General features: G+C 42.4%; 2 protein-coding genes across 3 annotated transcripts; both read right to left on the bottom strand.

Moving 5' to 3' along the window:
* Positions 1 to 1,068: 1,068 nt before the first annotated feature.
* LOC135491018 (chymotrypsinogen A-like) lies at positions 1,069 to 6,335 on the bottom strand. 2 transcript variants are annotated; one of them, XM_064776638.1, is made up of 8 exons: positions 6,255 to 6,335; positions 5,147 to 5,263; positions 4,452 to 4,769; positions 3,713 to 3,890; positions 3,313 to 3,415; positions 2,486 to 2,654; positions 1,884 to 2,032; positions 1,069 to 1,294 (listed from the first exon to the last, which is right to left on the bottom strand). In XM_064776638.1, the coding sequence occupies exons 1-8, from the start codon at positions 6,304 to 6,306 to the stop codon at positions 1,124 to 1,126; spliced, it is 1,257 nt and encodes a 418-aa protein (XP_064632708.1). In that variant the 5' UTR covers positions 6,307 to 6,335; the 3' UTR covers positions 1,069 to 1,123. The 2 variants fall into 2 exon arrangements, with proteins under 2 accessions (XP_064632708.1, XP_064632709.1); XM_064776639.1 differs by lacking the exon at positions 5,147 to 5,263 and having other exon boundaries at positions 6,255 to 6,308.
* Positions 6,336 to 7,645: 1,310 nt separating this feature from the next.
* On the bottom strand, positions 7,646 to 13,594 carry LOC135490990 (collagen alpha-5(VI) chain-like). Its single transcript, XM_064776605.1, has 7 exons — positions 13,135 to 13,594; positions 10,993 to 11,276; positions 10,319 to 10,477; positions 9,996 to 10,203; positions 9,081 to 9,319; positions 8,668 to 8,829; positions 7,646 to 8,265 (listed from the first exon to the last, which is right to left on the bottom strand). Exons 1-7 carry the CDS (start codon positions 13,592 to 13,594, stop codon positions 8,008 to 8,010), a joined length of 1,770 nt encoding a protein of 589 aa, XP_064632675.1. The 3' UTR covers positions 7,646 to 8,007.
* Between the last annotated feature and the right edge of the window lie 1,372 nt (positions 13,595 to 14,966).

Below are 14,966 nucleotides of genomic sequence, written 5' to 3' on the forward strand. Positions count from 1 at the left end.
CAGAAAGTGTGTACATTCGTGTGTTCATTTACACTGCACGTGTATACGTGCTTTACTGTACATTTCTACAGGAGTGAGCAGGATGTACAGAAAAACGATCTCCAAAACTGTTGCTTTCAGCACCCGCGACACGTTAAGCGAGGTTTTAGCAATTATTTTCAGTGAAGGTATATCTCATGTGTAGAGTCTGGGTGATTTTGAGACATTCTTAGGTGTTTAAGGCGCACAGTTTGATGAAACTTGCCCGAATTCGTAATTTTTTTGATGAATGTATATCCGCCATTGCGGGGATCTGGAAACTTTCGGATGACAAGTTTGCCTCAAAAGATGGACGTGCTCCCTATAATCACCCAAACTAACAGCGAATATATATTCTTAAGATCCTTTTCTTGACCTCTGATGAGTTAATTTTGTCTGATGCAGTGTTTCAACACAAATTTGAGGGCGATTGCAATCACGAAAAAATCACACTCACCCAGTCTAGAATGCGTAGACGAAATGTCTGTTGGCTCTTCCATGTAGCGGGTATCCTCCCACCTGTTCAGGTCGGACATATCAACGTTGAGCAACTTGCCTAATCGGTAAAAACGCGGGAGGCAGTGCTATTACCGGAACGGTTCAGAACCGGCGATTTTCATCAAAAATCACCCGAAAACTAAAAAAGTAAGCAACGGCTGCAAAAATAAAGTACACGTTGTTCGTTAGCAGGTTATGAAACGTAACCTAACCAAATTTCAGGTCGTTCCGTGCGGCAGTTTCGGAGATACGTGTCGAAAACCACATCCCTCGGGTCCTGGCGATCGGCTCAGTAAAAACAATAGACCATATCCACGGAGTTGTGGATATGGTCTAATTATTACGGACATTCCCGAGTGCTTAGCTTCGGTCTCGGGATCATATATGCGTGTATTTGACCCGTCAGCTACATATACACGCCAAGTTACGTTCGTGAGCCGACATGCTTCAAAACTACTGGAGCATGCCTTGGTATAATTCCTTTCACTCAAATTGTATTCTCGTCAATCTATTCGTAAGATATATGATACAAAAAAAAACTCAAGTAACGAATCACCTTTTCAAGGAAACCTTTATTTCGACGTACTGTTAGCGACCATCAGATAATTCAAACCCTGTAATTATCAATGACATAGTTTATCCAGTCGATGTATTTGGTGACGCGTGTGAAGACGCTGGGTAATCCTGGCTGGTTACAGTAGATCCATCCGAAGCTCACGATACCGACCTGGTAGAATACATTATTCTTTCGACATGTTAGGGGTCCACCAGAGTCGCCCTGAAGAGGAAAAGAAGATAGTTGGGATTGTGTGATGTGCCGATGAAAGTGGATTTTACCACTTCTGATGAAGTTACCTCTTGGAACATAGAAGGAAAACCAGTCGAGTCGATTTTGGAATACATATAATACGAAATGTTCGTTTCGATACCCGGCATGTAAGACTAGGTTTACAAAGGGCTACATATTCGGTGTTCAGTGCGCCAAGAGGAACGAACAAGACCGTATTTATTTGTACACTGTACGCGTCTGAGGTGTATCGTTACGTAAACAGTTGTCGTTGGCAGTTATTCAATAGTGAGGTTTCGCAACCGCCCGGTTAGGCCCTTCGACGACGTTTATCTATTGTTCAGGTAAACTCACACAATAGATAAACGTCGTCGTAGGGCCTAAACGGGTGGTTGCGAAACCTCACTAGTATACATGTACGCGACTACCTTGTACCGTGACAATATGCCGCATCGCGTAGCTCTAAGCTGAGCTCTAAGTAAACCCAGCCTTAGGGTTTAAAATACTTCCGCACTACTCATGACCGTTTGTCTGCAAAGCTTAGAGAGTTACTCCTTGTCGCATTGTTGATTTGACATACCTTACAAGATCCGATATGACCTCTGCCAAAGCACACCATTTCGTCTTTGATGAGATTCGATCCAAGAGCTTCCGTCCAGCCAATGCTACATTCCTTGTTTGGTATTACAGGGCCGTAGACCTGTTGTAGTTGCTGTCGGTCTCCAGTCCCTGGAAATTGTGAGAAAACTCAGCATGGTCAATCACCAGCGCCAGGAGTGAGCTGTAGTGTGGATTTGACGGGCCGGATAAGCTGTCAATACTGTTCAACGCCCATGTCGAAAATGTAGATAAGATCCTTAAATCCTCTTCAGTTTTGTGTACAAGTACTTGTACCTTATAGTCCATTCTTAAGAATATCTTACAGTAGGCAACTTTCTTTTGACCGTCACTTTAACAATTATCTTCCTCATGCATATAAATAGAGTGTCCTATATTATTTGTAAATATCACTAGTCGGAGGCTTTTTCCGACTCATTAATGTCCCTATTCTCTTTCAGGTTTATAGAAATCCGACCTTTAAGTGAACAGCCGGACAATGTCAGAATTTTGTCGGGTAAATCAGGAAAAAGTTAGAGAAACCGTTAAGAAGTCGGAAAAAGCCTCATACTAGTGTACACTTACCGTATGTTTGCCCCCATCCTGTTACCCAACAATCGGGGTGGTCGGCAAATGATTCGTCTATTTCGGGGAGACATACTGGTTTGACGTATTCATTGAACTCCAAGGGCTTGTCAAGACTTAGCAATGCGATGTCATTTGGACTCGTGTCTGTGTACCCATAGACATGGTGCTGAATAAGAGGCAAAAACACTGATGCAAAGAATTTTCTTGACATAGAAATCATGCACCTTCGTATAGTGTATTCGTGTCTTGCCTTTAAAGTTCCCGCCCTATAACCCTAGCTGCTTTAAATCCGGATCCTTACTACACATAATTATGCTCCAACGCACCATGTTTCCTCCTATTCTGTAAAAAATATCTCGTTAATTTTACGGTAAAAAGCGATATGACCGTAAAAAGCGATACGATATTTTCTTGGCAGCCCAGCTGCAAAGAAAAACCGTAAAGTGAAATACGGGAAACCGCATGCCATAATACGTACATGTATGTGGGAAAACTTTTTCTGAATAGCGGTTTACCTAAACCGTAAAATTTACGGGGATCAGAAAATGGCAGAAAACCATAAAACTTACGAGAAAACCTTAAAAATGACGGTTCAGGAGAAATGACCCGTTATCCTGATGGTGTATATCGACTCGGGCTGGGGAGGTTGAAATTAGGGATTTATCACTGATCCTTATACGTCGGATAGAAATATACACAAAGTTCGCGCTCTTTCAACAGTGTTTTATCCGTATATGTATACGGATCCTTAATAAGTCTGTTCTCAACCTCCCTGCCAGAGTCGACGTAGTGAAGTCGAAAACGGATGTTTTATCAATACTTACTATAACAATTTGCGTCACCCGTCTCTCTTGTTCCGTTTCCTCATCATTGTAAATGTGTAACTCACCGGCTCTGATCGATATGGCGGTCGGACTCTGAATGTAGCTGGAAGCGAAATTGGTTACAGCAGATGCATTTACCTATATTTGTACCTCACCTCCGGTACCACTGTCTTCCTTTAGTTTAGGAAGATTAGTGCTAGACGGGCGATGAAAAGTAGCACGGATGAACCTTTTAAATTTTTGATTTTTTTCAAAATCTGGCGGCAAAAAACGACTCTGGCTATATGGTATCCATCAAATGCAACTGTCGTTTCATCCTGCTATGATTGATTCAAACAACTTGCGATAAACAATCTTGTCACAAAAATTAATTCGTACAAGAGATTAGACTTAAACTTACTATTTGACACAATGAGCGGCAGTCAGTATCCAATTTTCATTTAGGATTGAACCGCCACAAAAGTGCCCTCCCACGCCTCCGGTCTGGAGGGAGACCTGCCATGGCCACGCCCCTTTGCTAGCCTGCATGCCGTATGTGATTCGCCACTGGGCAGCTGGATTTTTAGGTTGACCGCAGCCTAAAGGCATTCAAATATAAATTAAAGTGTGCGACAATAAGGGAAAACACAGTTATCTTGAAAGAATGACAAGAATGAATTTATGAACCGCGTTTGCCCAGAAAATCCCAGCCTCCACTATCAGTGCAAGAAAACTAACTGTAAAATTTATCCTTCCTAGCCTAACATTCCATACACGACTTGTGTTACTCCAATGCGATATTTTATTCAGATACTAACGGCTTATTATCATCAATTTCTTAGACTTTCATGTGGCTCTTTCTCTTGACAAACCTGATGATTGTTGAACTTGAACAGTTAGTGCCGAGACATGGCATATTCAGTGAAAAGATGCAAGTCAGCATGGCACAAAAGCAGTTTAGTGTTGTTAGGAGTAATCCGAGGAGATAACATCATCTTCGAAACAGGATCTACAGCATGACTCAAACTTTCCGCTTGTTTCCGCGCCTACCAAAAACTAGTAAGAATATATCGAGTGATATGGCCTGGTACATTAGGAGGAGGAGGTTTTAATATAAACTGACGACTATCATCAATCTATTTCTATAACTACAATCTTACCAGGAAAATTCTTAGTTCCTAAATCCTTGCCAGAGTCCCCTCCTCCATTGGATTCCGTTGGTGTGGTGGTGGTCGTCGTCAACTCAATTTCCTGCTCGGTGGGTTTCGGGCGAGCGGTCGGAGGAGTCTTATCACCGGGAAAGGTCCCATCAGGTCGGACTGGCGGCGGATACGTGGGCGACACGTCGTAACGCGACATCAGACAACAGACTTCGGACTGGGACTCGCACAGTGTCGGATTTTCCGGGACGTATTGGTCACAAGGGTTTGCAGGGTTCTGGCATGTGCCACCGTATAGTTGTCCGCACAGTTCTCTTCCTATTTTATTAATCAAAGAGAATTCAGTGAAGCATAAATACAATAAAATGTTTCTGCGTCACAGACGGTTTTTGTTCTACCTTTATCACATTGGTATCACTTCAAGGGTTTTTTATTACGACGTTGTACAGTGACTTATAACATGTAGTATGATGTAATGACTTTGAGATGACATGAGCCCACATCCTTATTTACCTTCTGCTTCAAAAAGAATGGTATGAAAATGCTATTTTGGGCCTATAGATAAGAGCCAATGTGGTATATGATAGATGAGAAAAATGTTCCTTTATGACGTACACATGTATTAATAGTCGATTTTTATCTATAGTATGGCGTAATGTAATTTATGACGCGGCCACGTGTGTTTTTCTCCTTACCATAACAGCATGTTTCTCCGTTGTCGCAAAGATACGTCTCAGGGTAGTTGTGATCGCATATGGTCCCCCGTGGTAAGCAGGCTCCGCCCGATAGTTCGCACAACTTATTACCGGCAACTACAAATTATTGACTCTTTTAAAATGACATTTAAGATACCTCGAGAGGCCCCGTGATCAAAAGAAACCTACAATTTCTCAAGACATAACTGACCAGTTTGAAGTGAGCTTTCGCTATCCCGTTCCGAGAAACAAACCCATCGAGAATGATCGACCCACGCATGTGTAGGACTTAAAAAATGGTTGGTACATGTGTGTGTTCGCGAAAAACAAACTGGTTCCGTGTATCGATCAGAGCTTGGTAGGCATAATTGCGCTAAATGCACATCTTTACGAAATAAACTGGTTAGGAACGATTCAAAAGTGATTGACAAGCCGAGAGGACATGATGACAACACCAAGAGTGGATTTCAAGACACGAAAACTCCGCACAAGAACCATTCTCGGTGGAGCGGTTCTCAGACGGGATACCGACAACTCACTCGCGTGGCATGGCAAAGCACTAAATGAAAATGCACTGGCGTGTCTGTCTTGAGTACATGATCCATATATTCCAGTATAAAGCTATGTGGTGATGACGCGTTTCTGCCTGGAACCTCGCCGAGTTATCTTTAAAGTGTTAGATACTTGACAATCTCTTGATACGGATTGACTGAGACATGGACTACGGAATACATCACTACATACGTTTTGAATAGAGAACCTTGTCATTATACTGAGTAGAGGGGAAAACATTTGGCGGATACTTGTGTTCTGTATTGCGTAGCTTAAGTGGTAGCTAAACACCTCTAGACATAGTGGGAGTTACTGAGGATAGTCATACAAAATGTTTTGTTTTAAACGTACTCCACTTTTAATAACTTTTCCCAAAATGCAATATGCGGATTCTTTTATCCTGAACCGGCGTTCAGATCGAGCGTATTTGGGTCAAACTTGGCTTCGTTTAGCCCATCGCATAGGGTCGGTGTTGTATTATTACGCAAGGGATCCAATTTATCTCGCGAAAATGTCCTAGTTTTTTGGTTAACGACGAACTAGCTAGCCTACCTACCAGAGTTTGCCAAGGCAAAACACAACAACACCAATACGTCCGACGCCACCATTTTCGTCTTTTATAATAAACCAGGCAAACTATCAAAATTGTATATATAAATGAAATATGCATGTGAGACAGATGGAAGGAATAAAGAATCAATATGTATAAACCTATTTGTTTACAGTCCATGCCAATTCTGACAGATATGCTTCTTCCATCCCATCTCGGTTAATATTGACGATGAGACAAGACATGTGTAACACTTGATGAGCCCATCGGTAAAAAAATATGATATATCAAAAATTTATAGTTGTTATCGGAGGCATTTGTTTTTGACAGCAAGAACCTTAGCTTTCCCCAACACTTTCCAAGGGGAACACTTCCACCGGTTCTGTACAGTGATGTGTTTTTGTCGTCAGAGTCTCTCTGGCTTTTTGGCTAACCGTGGGGGATCAGGTCTATACCATACCGCAGTGTCCGTCGGCCGTCGTCGTCGTCGTCTGTATCCTGTGTAAAAACAGTGGCATGTTTCTTAACCGATAAGCTAAGGCTATGAACTTAAAACTTTGCAGATTACCTATGGCATTGAATTTCGGTCCAATCTGATTCTCGACTTGAACACCAGGGGGCCAGAAATGAAAAGGTTAATAATGCCATAGCTTGCTTATTAAATAATTCCTTTCAATAATATTTTATGGTAGGTAACTGGAGTTACTACCTTGAAATATAACACTGTGTATTCTTTTCTTTATATTGTGTGTTCAGTGGATGCCTTTTCACTTGATGACTTCCAAACATCAGCATACACTTTTAAAAATGAAGGTTTTTGAGCTTTTAGAAAAAACTACATGGTTTTTCAGTCAAAACAAATATGCAGAGTTTTTCATTTCCCTGAAAAAAATCCGCACCGTATAAGGCTTTAAACCCTAAAAACATTTCAAAAGCTCAACACTTTTGTTTCTGATAGTGTAGGCCTGGCGTGCGACGCGACGAGTGGTCAATGCCATTCATTGCTCATGGTGTTGGAGAATGACTGATTGCCAGGGCGAAAAATACACCGATCAATCAAGATGCGTGAGATTCAGTTCTTATTTGAACAACTGAAGCCAACATAGCTCATGCAGATGATAACACACGTCTAGTCGGAAATAAGAAAGGTCCTACCTTTGGTTTTGTGCTTTCATAAAGTATGTATATTGTTAGTTCAGAACTTTAAACCATAAATCAACCCAATTCGAAGGATCGTTTTGAAATAAAATGGATCAACAGCTGTTGTTAACCAGCCTGAAACATCAAAATCATCGGAACCAAGTTATCCACTCAAAAAGCTTAAAAAATCAAAAAGCATATACATGTATGAGCATTGTTTGTTAATTGTAGTCGCTTTATTCATTTATAACCAATAACCAATTGATCCAATCGAGAAACAATACATTATTCAATTAAGGTATTAATATCGAAAGCTAAAAAAATAATTGTAAACTTGTGTAATATTCGTCAATAATTACCGGATAAGATCAGCCGACCTCAGAACAACACTGTATCAGTCAGTCACAATAAGGGAAAATACATCTTCATCATTACCAGCACCTTTATCCAAAAAGCTCACACTGGGGTCGACGCAGATTCTGTAAAATCTGAAATCACTGAATTTCATGGATAATGGCACGGAAGCCTCTACTGGCTCATGATTTAAGTTCAAAATAAATAAACTACCAACTGCTACTTTCGGCGGATCGATTCGCCCTAAATCTACGTAGAAAGTTAACTACTCAAACGGCTTAATACGCATCTCCTTCCTTTCCGAAAAATAGATGGCTTCGGTCTTCGCCTGCAAGCGACAAATCGTGCGCTTAAGTTTCTTGACGTAGCTAAAGATCTCAGGAAAGTTGTGCACTTCGAAGACCTTGCTCTCGTCGCCTGATGTAAGAACGTCCAGCTCCTCATGGCCGCCGTAGTGGAGCCACTCTCCAACCCCTATCGCGATGATTTCGATGAGCGGATGTTCGTTCATGAGTTTCTCGACCTTGAAACATTGAGAAGGACAATTTTATTGGACTATATCAGGGTATGTAAGAATGTTCGGATAATGGTAAGTTCCTGGCCTTCAGGTTGCGACGTTGTCATCACGAGTTCGATTTTGGATGAATAGTTTGAGACGAACACCGCGGAAGCTCTCTGCACAACACTCGTTGGTGAGTTTTCACAAGTCCTCGAAACGCCGACGCAAACACCTGTCCCATTGTTCGTTATCGTGATCAGTACCTCGAACAACGGGCTATAGGCGCTGGCCTCGGCGTTTCGGGGGCTTTGCGAAAACTCCCTAATGACGGAAAACCTGTCACGTAAAGACAATTTGAGCGTAGGCTACATTACAAAATAGTAAAAAATGTGTGACACTTTTATTTTGACACCCAATATAACTAACCTCAAAGGGTGTATCCTCCCTATCGTCAGCAACGCCATCAGTAATGACAATAACAATCTTCGGTGTGTCCTTCCTTGACCCCCTCTCAGGAATGAGCACCTCCTCTCGTGTGACCTGTAGCGCTCTCGCCAGGTAGGTGGAGTAACCGGAGTAGGTGATGTTCTGAAAATAATGACTCAAATTCAGGCCCGTAACTAGCGCTTTGCTTTATGGGGAGTGGGATAAAGAAGGGTTGGGCAACATTTATTCAAATCGGCCGAAAGCTGTATGAAAACACATCTAAAGTGACCATTCGATCAGGGGCGTAGCTAGCGGGAGGGGGGGGGGGGGCGAGACCCTTTCAGCAGTGTGTTAAAAAAGCTTTATTTCTAGGGATAGGAAGCTATCTAAGCTCATGTTATGATCTGACTTACTTGGACGGCGCCGATGACATCTTCCTTCGATTTGTAGTCATCAAGGTAGAAGACTGGGTATGTATACCGCCTATCATCAGCCGAAAACACCACCGCGCTAACCTGGGTGTCATCCGAACCGATCTCCAAGTCGTCCAAGATATTGGCGACGAACTCCTTCTGGCGAGTGAAGTTGACCTCTTTCATGCTGCCAGAACTGTCCATGACGAATACGATGTCCAAGTTAGAAGTGCAATCATCTGAAATGTTGACGGATTTTTATTAGATACATTGTTTATATTCATGTGTTTCGAACAATAATGGAAAGAGTAGTCTTCAGAGGAAATGGAGTTTTCCAAGTATTCATTTATTTACTCCAAAGCTTCACGTTCATCATGTTCCAACAGGACGGTCTGTATATGGTCTTTTCTACATGCCACTACAACAATAATCACACTACACCAAACTGCTTTCGAGGAGCACCGGTCGCCGCGGTTGCGGTCACGGAGTCCGTTCTCGACCACACTGCGCTGTTCGCGAGTGAACTCTAAAAATCAATTAGTAAAAATAGCTACTAGTATTTTGTTATCTGGTAGTTCCTACTGCACCGCCTATAAGAAAGTACATGTAGTTGTTTTAACCATCAAAATAGTAATTATTAACTATTTCAATGGTTATTTTTTACTACTTTTTTTAGCTGGAAAATAACTAACTAATAGTTTCACTACTACATGTATTTCTACTAGTTTCACAATTGGTGCAATAAGAACTAACATATAAGTTGTTATTTACTGATGAATTTCAAGAGTGTGATAGAAAGAGAGAGATGCCCTCTGACGGTGTAGGTTTTCTCTCATGATTCAGTTTTCTCAATAGTGTGCATATTGTGTATAGAGCAAATAATGTCCCGCGTTGTGCTCTGTATTTGAAACAAACCTCGCAACGAATCGCCGCCTGGATCGCTACACATTTTCTTGTTGACCTTGTCTATCCAGTTGTAGTTAAAGTCACCCATCTCGTGGTAGTAACCTTCGTCCCCGATGGCCCTCAAGAGGTCGACATTAATGGGCCAGGGCTCCGGGGCGAGGCCGATTGTGACAATGGTAACGCCCATTCCCCGGAGGAGTTCGGCCTCATCGTAAACCTGAAATTTGACGAGAATAAGTTGAACATCGTCTCAATAAAGGATGCTCGTCCAAAACGCTGAAAGATGTAGACAGCAGAACACATTTTTGAATCTTGGCGATTGCGTTGCTTACCATATTTTCGTCATCATCATAAGTCCAGCCGTCTGTCAGAATCACTGCTACCTTGTTCTTGACACCAGATCGAGCCCCCATTTCCTCTGTCAGCATTTCCGTCCGTAAGACGTTCATGGCAAGTCCGAGAAGCGTGGCCCGGTCGGAGAAAGGCACAATCTAAAAGGCAAGCGAGAAGGTGAGAAAGTCAACACAGGGGATGCAGTTTCCTAAAGGGAGACATTGGAGCGTCAAGCGCTGTTAGCCTATTGCACTCTTAGCAATAAAGGCTTTCGAGCTTTTAAGAAACCTTTTACGAAGTTTTGTCCATCACAAATAAGTACGCCGAAGAAGAAAATCTCTCGGAAGCTCAAAAATCATCATCAGTTAAAAACCTCTAACGGGTGCAAATTTGTGTTTGCCGAAAAGTGGTTTTCAAAAGCTCCCAAATATTCATTTCCAAGAGCGTATAGTTCTGTTTAGGCCCAGGTGACTCAATGGTTTACCTGGTGATGAAAATGTTCGTCGTACGAGCTTGTTCGTCGTAGAGCATGACCACTGCCGTTGTTATTTGAGATAATGGGGATGCTTGTCATTGACTTCGTCACAGCGCAAATTAATCAAGCCAATCTGATTTCTGCTGTAATCTTCCTGCAAATAGCGAGGCTAGGAGATTGGATGTTAGCCCAACTTACGAAATCATCCATAATGGCCGTAATCAACTCAGCCTTGTTGTCGAACGTATTCATCGGGATGACAGTTCCGGTGTCTAACTCGTCGCTAAGCAACAGCACGCCAACTTGGACATCCTCAGGGCCGAGTTTAGGAATCTCCTGTATCGCCTTTTGCATGTGCTGTTTTATTTTCCGGAAGTTGTCATACGTCATGCTGTTGGTTGCATCAATAAGGAAGACCATGTCGATCTTGCAGCCCTTTTTAAACCCTTCACCGCCAGGGGTGACAGGTTTGTCGCCGGAACCTGAAGATAAGGCGTCAATGAAGCGATTCTAGCACCACAATATCAGGTTGTACAAAACATTTTAAAGTCAATTATGATTGCGATGGTGTTAAGTAGAAAATATGGAAAATCAGAAGTAAATAAACTTTTAATACTAAACGATTTTTACTTGCTTTTTGGCGATGTTGATATGAATTATCGGCGACTCCGACTCAGCTTTGAGACTGAGAATTACAGTCATCAAGGAAACAAATCTTAATCTACATGGATATTTCATGTTCTAATCTGGAAATATTGAAGTGGTATTCTAAGTCAGGAGCTGCCGCTCCCTACTGGGAATACAACTTCATTATTACTAGCTGATGTTCGGATATTTCTGTACAAGGAAATGCCAATCATAGTATGAAATTGGTTCAACTGAAAAAGTCTCGAGATGACACAAATTCAGACTCAAAGCTGGGTAAGGAGACGGAGTCGGAAATAGCCTAAAAACCTATCTTTGAACTAAATGGCACTGGTTAATTGGATCTACTATTCAGGATCTCATTCTACGATTATTGGATATATACAATTTAGTGATCGGATATGATTTACTTGCCTTTGTCTCCTAAATCTGAAAATCCCCCGTCGGGTTTTTCTGTTGGAATTCTTGGTCCAATGTCATCCCCGCTTCCATCTGTCGGATCTTTTTTTTCGTTACTACCGCCTTGGGATGGATCCGGTCCTGTATCGCCATCCCCACTGCCTTCTGACATATCAGTTTCTATGTAATCACCATTGCCGTTCATTGGTCCTGAGTTGTCGCCATTTCCATCTGACGGATCTGGTCCTGTGTTATCACCACTACCATCTGACGGATCTGGCCCTGCGTTATCTCCACTGCTTTCTGGTGGATTTGGTCCTGTGTTATCTCCATTGCCATCTGACAGATCTGGTCCTGACTTGTCGCTTTTTCCATCTGATGGATCTGTTGATGTGTTTTTGCCATTGCCATTTGGTGGATCTGGTCCTGAGTGGTCGCCATTTTCATCTGACGGATCTGGTCCTGTGTTATCTCCACTGATGTCTGGTGGATTTGGTCCTGTGTTAGTACCATTGGCGTCTGGTTGATCTGGACCTATATTGTTCCCAATTCCATCTGACGGATCTGGTGTCGTGTTATCTCCATTTCCATCAGACGTATCTGGTCCTGAGTTACCGCCATTGCCATTTGTTGGATTTGGTCCTGTGTTATCTCCATTGCCATTTGGTGGACTTGGTCCTGCGTTATCTCCATTGCCATTTGGTGGACTTGGTCCTGTGTTATCTCCATTGCCATTTGGTGGATCTGGTACTGTGTTATCGCCCTTTCCATCAGTCGGATCTGGTCCTGTGTTATTTCTATTGCCATCTGACGGATCTGGTACTGAATTGTCGCCATTGCTATCAGACGTATCTGGTCCTGTGTTATCTCCATTCCCATCTGGTGGACTTGGTCCTGTGTTATCTCCATTGCCATTTGGTGTGCTTGGTACGGTGTTATCTCCATTGCCATTTGGTGGATCTGGTCCTGTGTTATCGCCCTTTTCATCAGTTGGATCTTGTCCTGTGTTATCGCCATTGCCATTTAACGGGTTTGGCGTTGTGTTGTCGAATGACCAAGGATCAATCCATAGAGGAGATTCTGTTGTGTGAGCTGCATTTTTACTTAGCTCCCCTAGTGGTTTGGTAATACTTTCATATTTGTCATCTTTATTGTCAGCGGAATTTTCTGCTTTTGAAATAGTTTCATCTTGTTTAGCCGGGGTTACCTTTTCAGTGGGAGTTGGTTGGGAAGGAGTCGGTGGAAACCACCCTGGGCGGGGATCTATCCAAAGAGGAGGTTTTTTATGACTCCTACCTTTTTCGACCCACCACTCATCGGCTTGCTCTCGAAGCTCATCTGATTGTGGCCACGGGTCGTCACCTTGAGGGTGCTCCTCGGCCAAGTCGGTCTGCCATTCGTCTGCTTGCGGCCACGCGTCATCACCCTGGGAGCGCTCAACTGCCTTCCACTGCCATTCGTCGGCTTGCGGCGATCTATTCGCAATTTTCTGTTCCCGACGAACTTGCGTTCGCTGTGCTACGGCAGGCAGAAGCAACTCGTCTTCAAGCAGCATATCATCCGCCGCAATCTTTAGTTGTGCGCGCACACTGTTCTTCCTTCCATCCCTCACTCTTGGAGCATAGGCGTACTTTTGATCATAAGCCGGCTCCTTCTCTGGCCCACCTGGGAGCGGCAAGTCTCTAAGTGATAATTGTTTATTCTCTTTCATAGGCTTTGATGAAACCAGTCCCAAGCCTAACAGCAAAAGAATCATATAGGCGTTCATAACGAAAATAATCCAAGCGGCAAAATCGACGGAAAATATGAATGTCAACTCGACATCTGTACACGTTTCTGCGGAGTCCTCCCTCTGTACATCAATAATCCATAATATTGGGCTATTTTTATGTCCACAGTGAACTTGTTTGGCCAAAAGGACAAGGATACACCTCGAACAAATGTATATGTTCGACTTGTAATAAGTTAATGAATAATGTGTTAGAAGGACTATGTGGATATGATATCATTATCAACACTTTCGTAATATGGATTAACGACGAAAGTTAAGACAACCGGGGAATGTCTAAAAGACAAATAAAATTATCTTGCATTAGCTTACATAGAATTATCTGATAGTCATATGTTTATCTGATATGTTGTCTAAAAGTGTTAAAATGGAGAATACGTCCAGTGATCAGAGAACCTATTTTATAGCCAATATATCCAGTTCAGTTAGAGATATAGTCATACAGTTCCGCCTGAGGTTAATTACAACTAAATTATCGTGTTTATATATGGTGTCATTGACATTACAGGGTTTCTCTTCAACGAAAAAGATCACGCGAATTTTAGTTTGATATGCAGAACTTTTCAAAAAGCTTTCACCTGAACTTACAGGAACTATCAGGCGACTGCCGGTATCGCAATAAGCTGACTTCGTTCGAAAACTAAACAATCTCATTCAGTGACGTCAACGCCTGCATCAATTTCTTCCAAACAATTTGCATTGCTACTAAATCAATGATTCAGATGAAGGCAAGGTACAGTGCAAACTCATTCGCGACTTCACCAAGAATGGCGGAAATATCTCAAGTAATAACCCGGGATCGCTCGGGAATTCTTTTCATTCTTTTTAGCATCATTTGTAGCTCTTCACAGCATCTTTTAACCATTGAGTCTGCCAACTTCAAGGAAGTTTCAGGATTCTCGCAAAAATACTGGACACACGAGAAAAAAGCCATGGGATATGTCCGATGTGTCCAGTACTGTTTGCCGCATGATTGGTGCAGAGCTGCGAGTTACGATCGGGCGGACAAACTTTGCCGATTCAGTACGAGCTTCGATCACAACCAACTCATACAGATCAAGGAGGAGTCGAAATGGGTGGTGTACGTTGATTTAGAGGGTAAGTCTGTAGAAACATAACTCATTCCATTTCGTGTAAGGTTCTCAGATACATGTACGGTACACTGCTTTGAAATTCGGAATGTATTTATATTTTTGACTGGATCCGGACTGACTTAGGTTAACCCGGAGACCAGAAGCTATACATTGCGTTGTTTTTTTGGTGGTGCGGGTACTCAAACACAGGAGGACATTCTAGTATGAAGTACTAATGTCTGTTGACATGTTATATTGATACAGAT

This window comes from Lineus longissimus, chromosome 7, assembly GCF_910592395.1.
Source record: "Lineus longissimus chromosome 7, tnLinLong1.2, whole genome shotgun sequence".
Classification (NCBI taxonomy): domain Eukaryota; kingdom Metazoa; phylum Nemertea; class Pilidiophora; order Heteronemertea; family Lineidae; genus Lineus; species Lineus longissimus.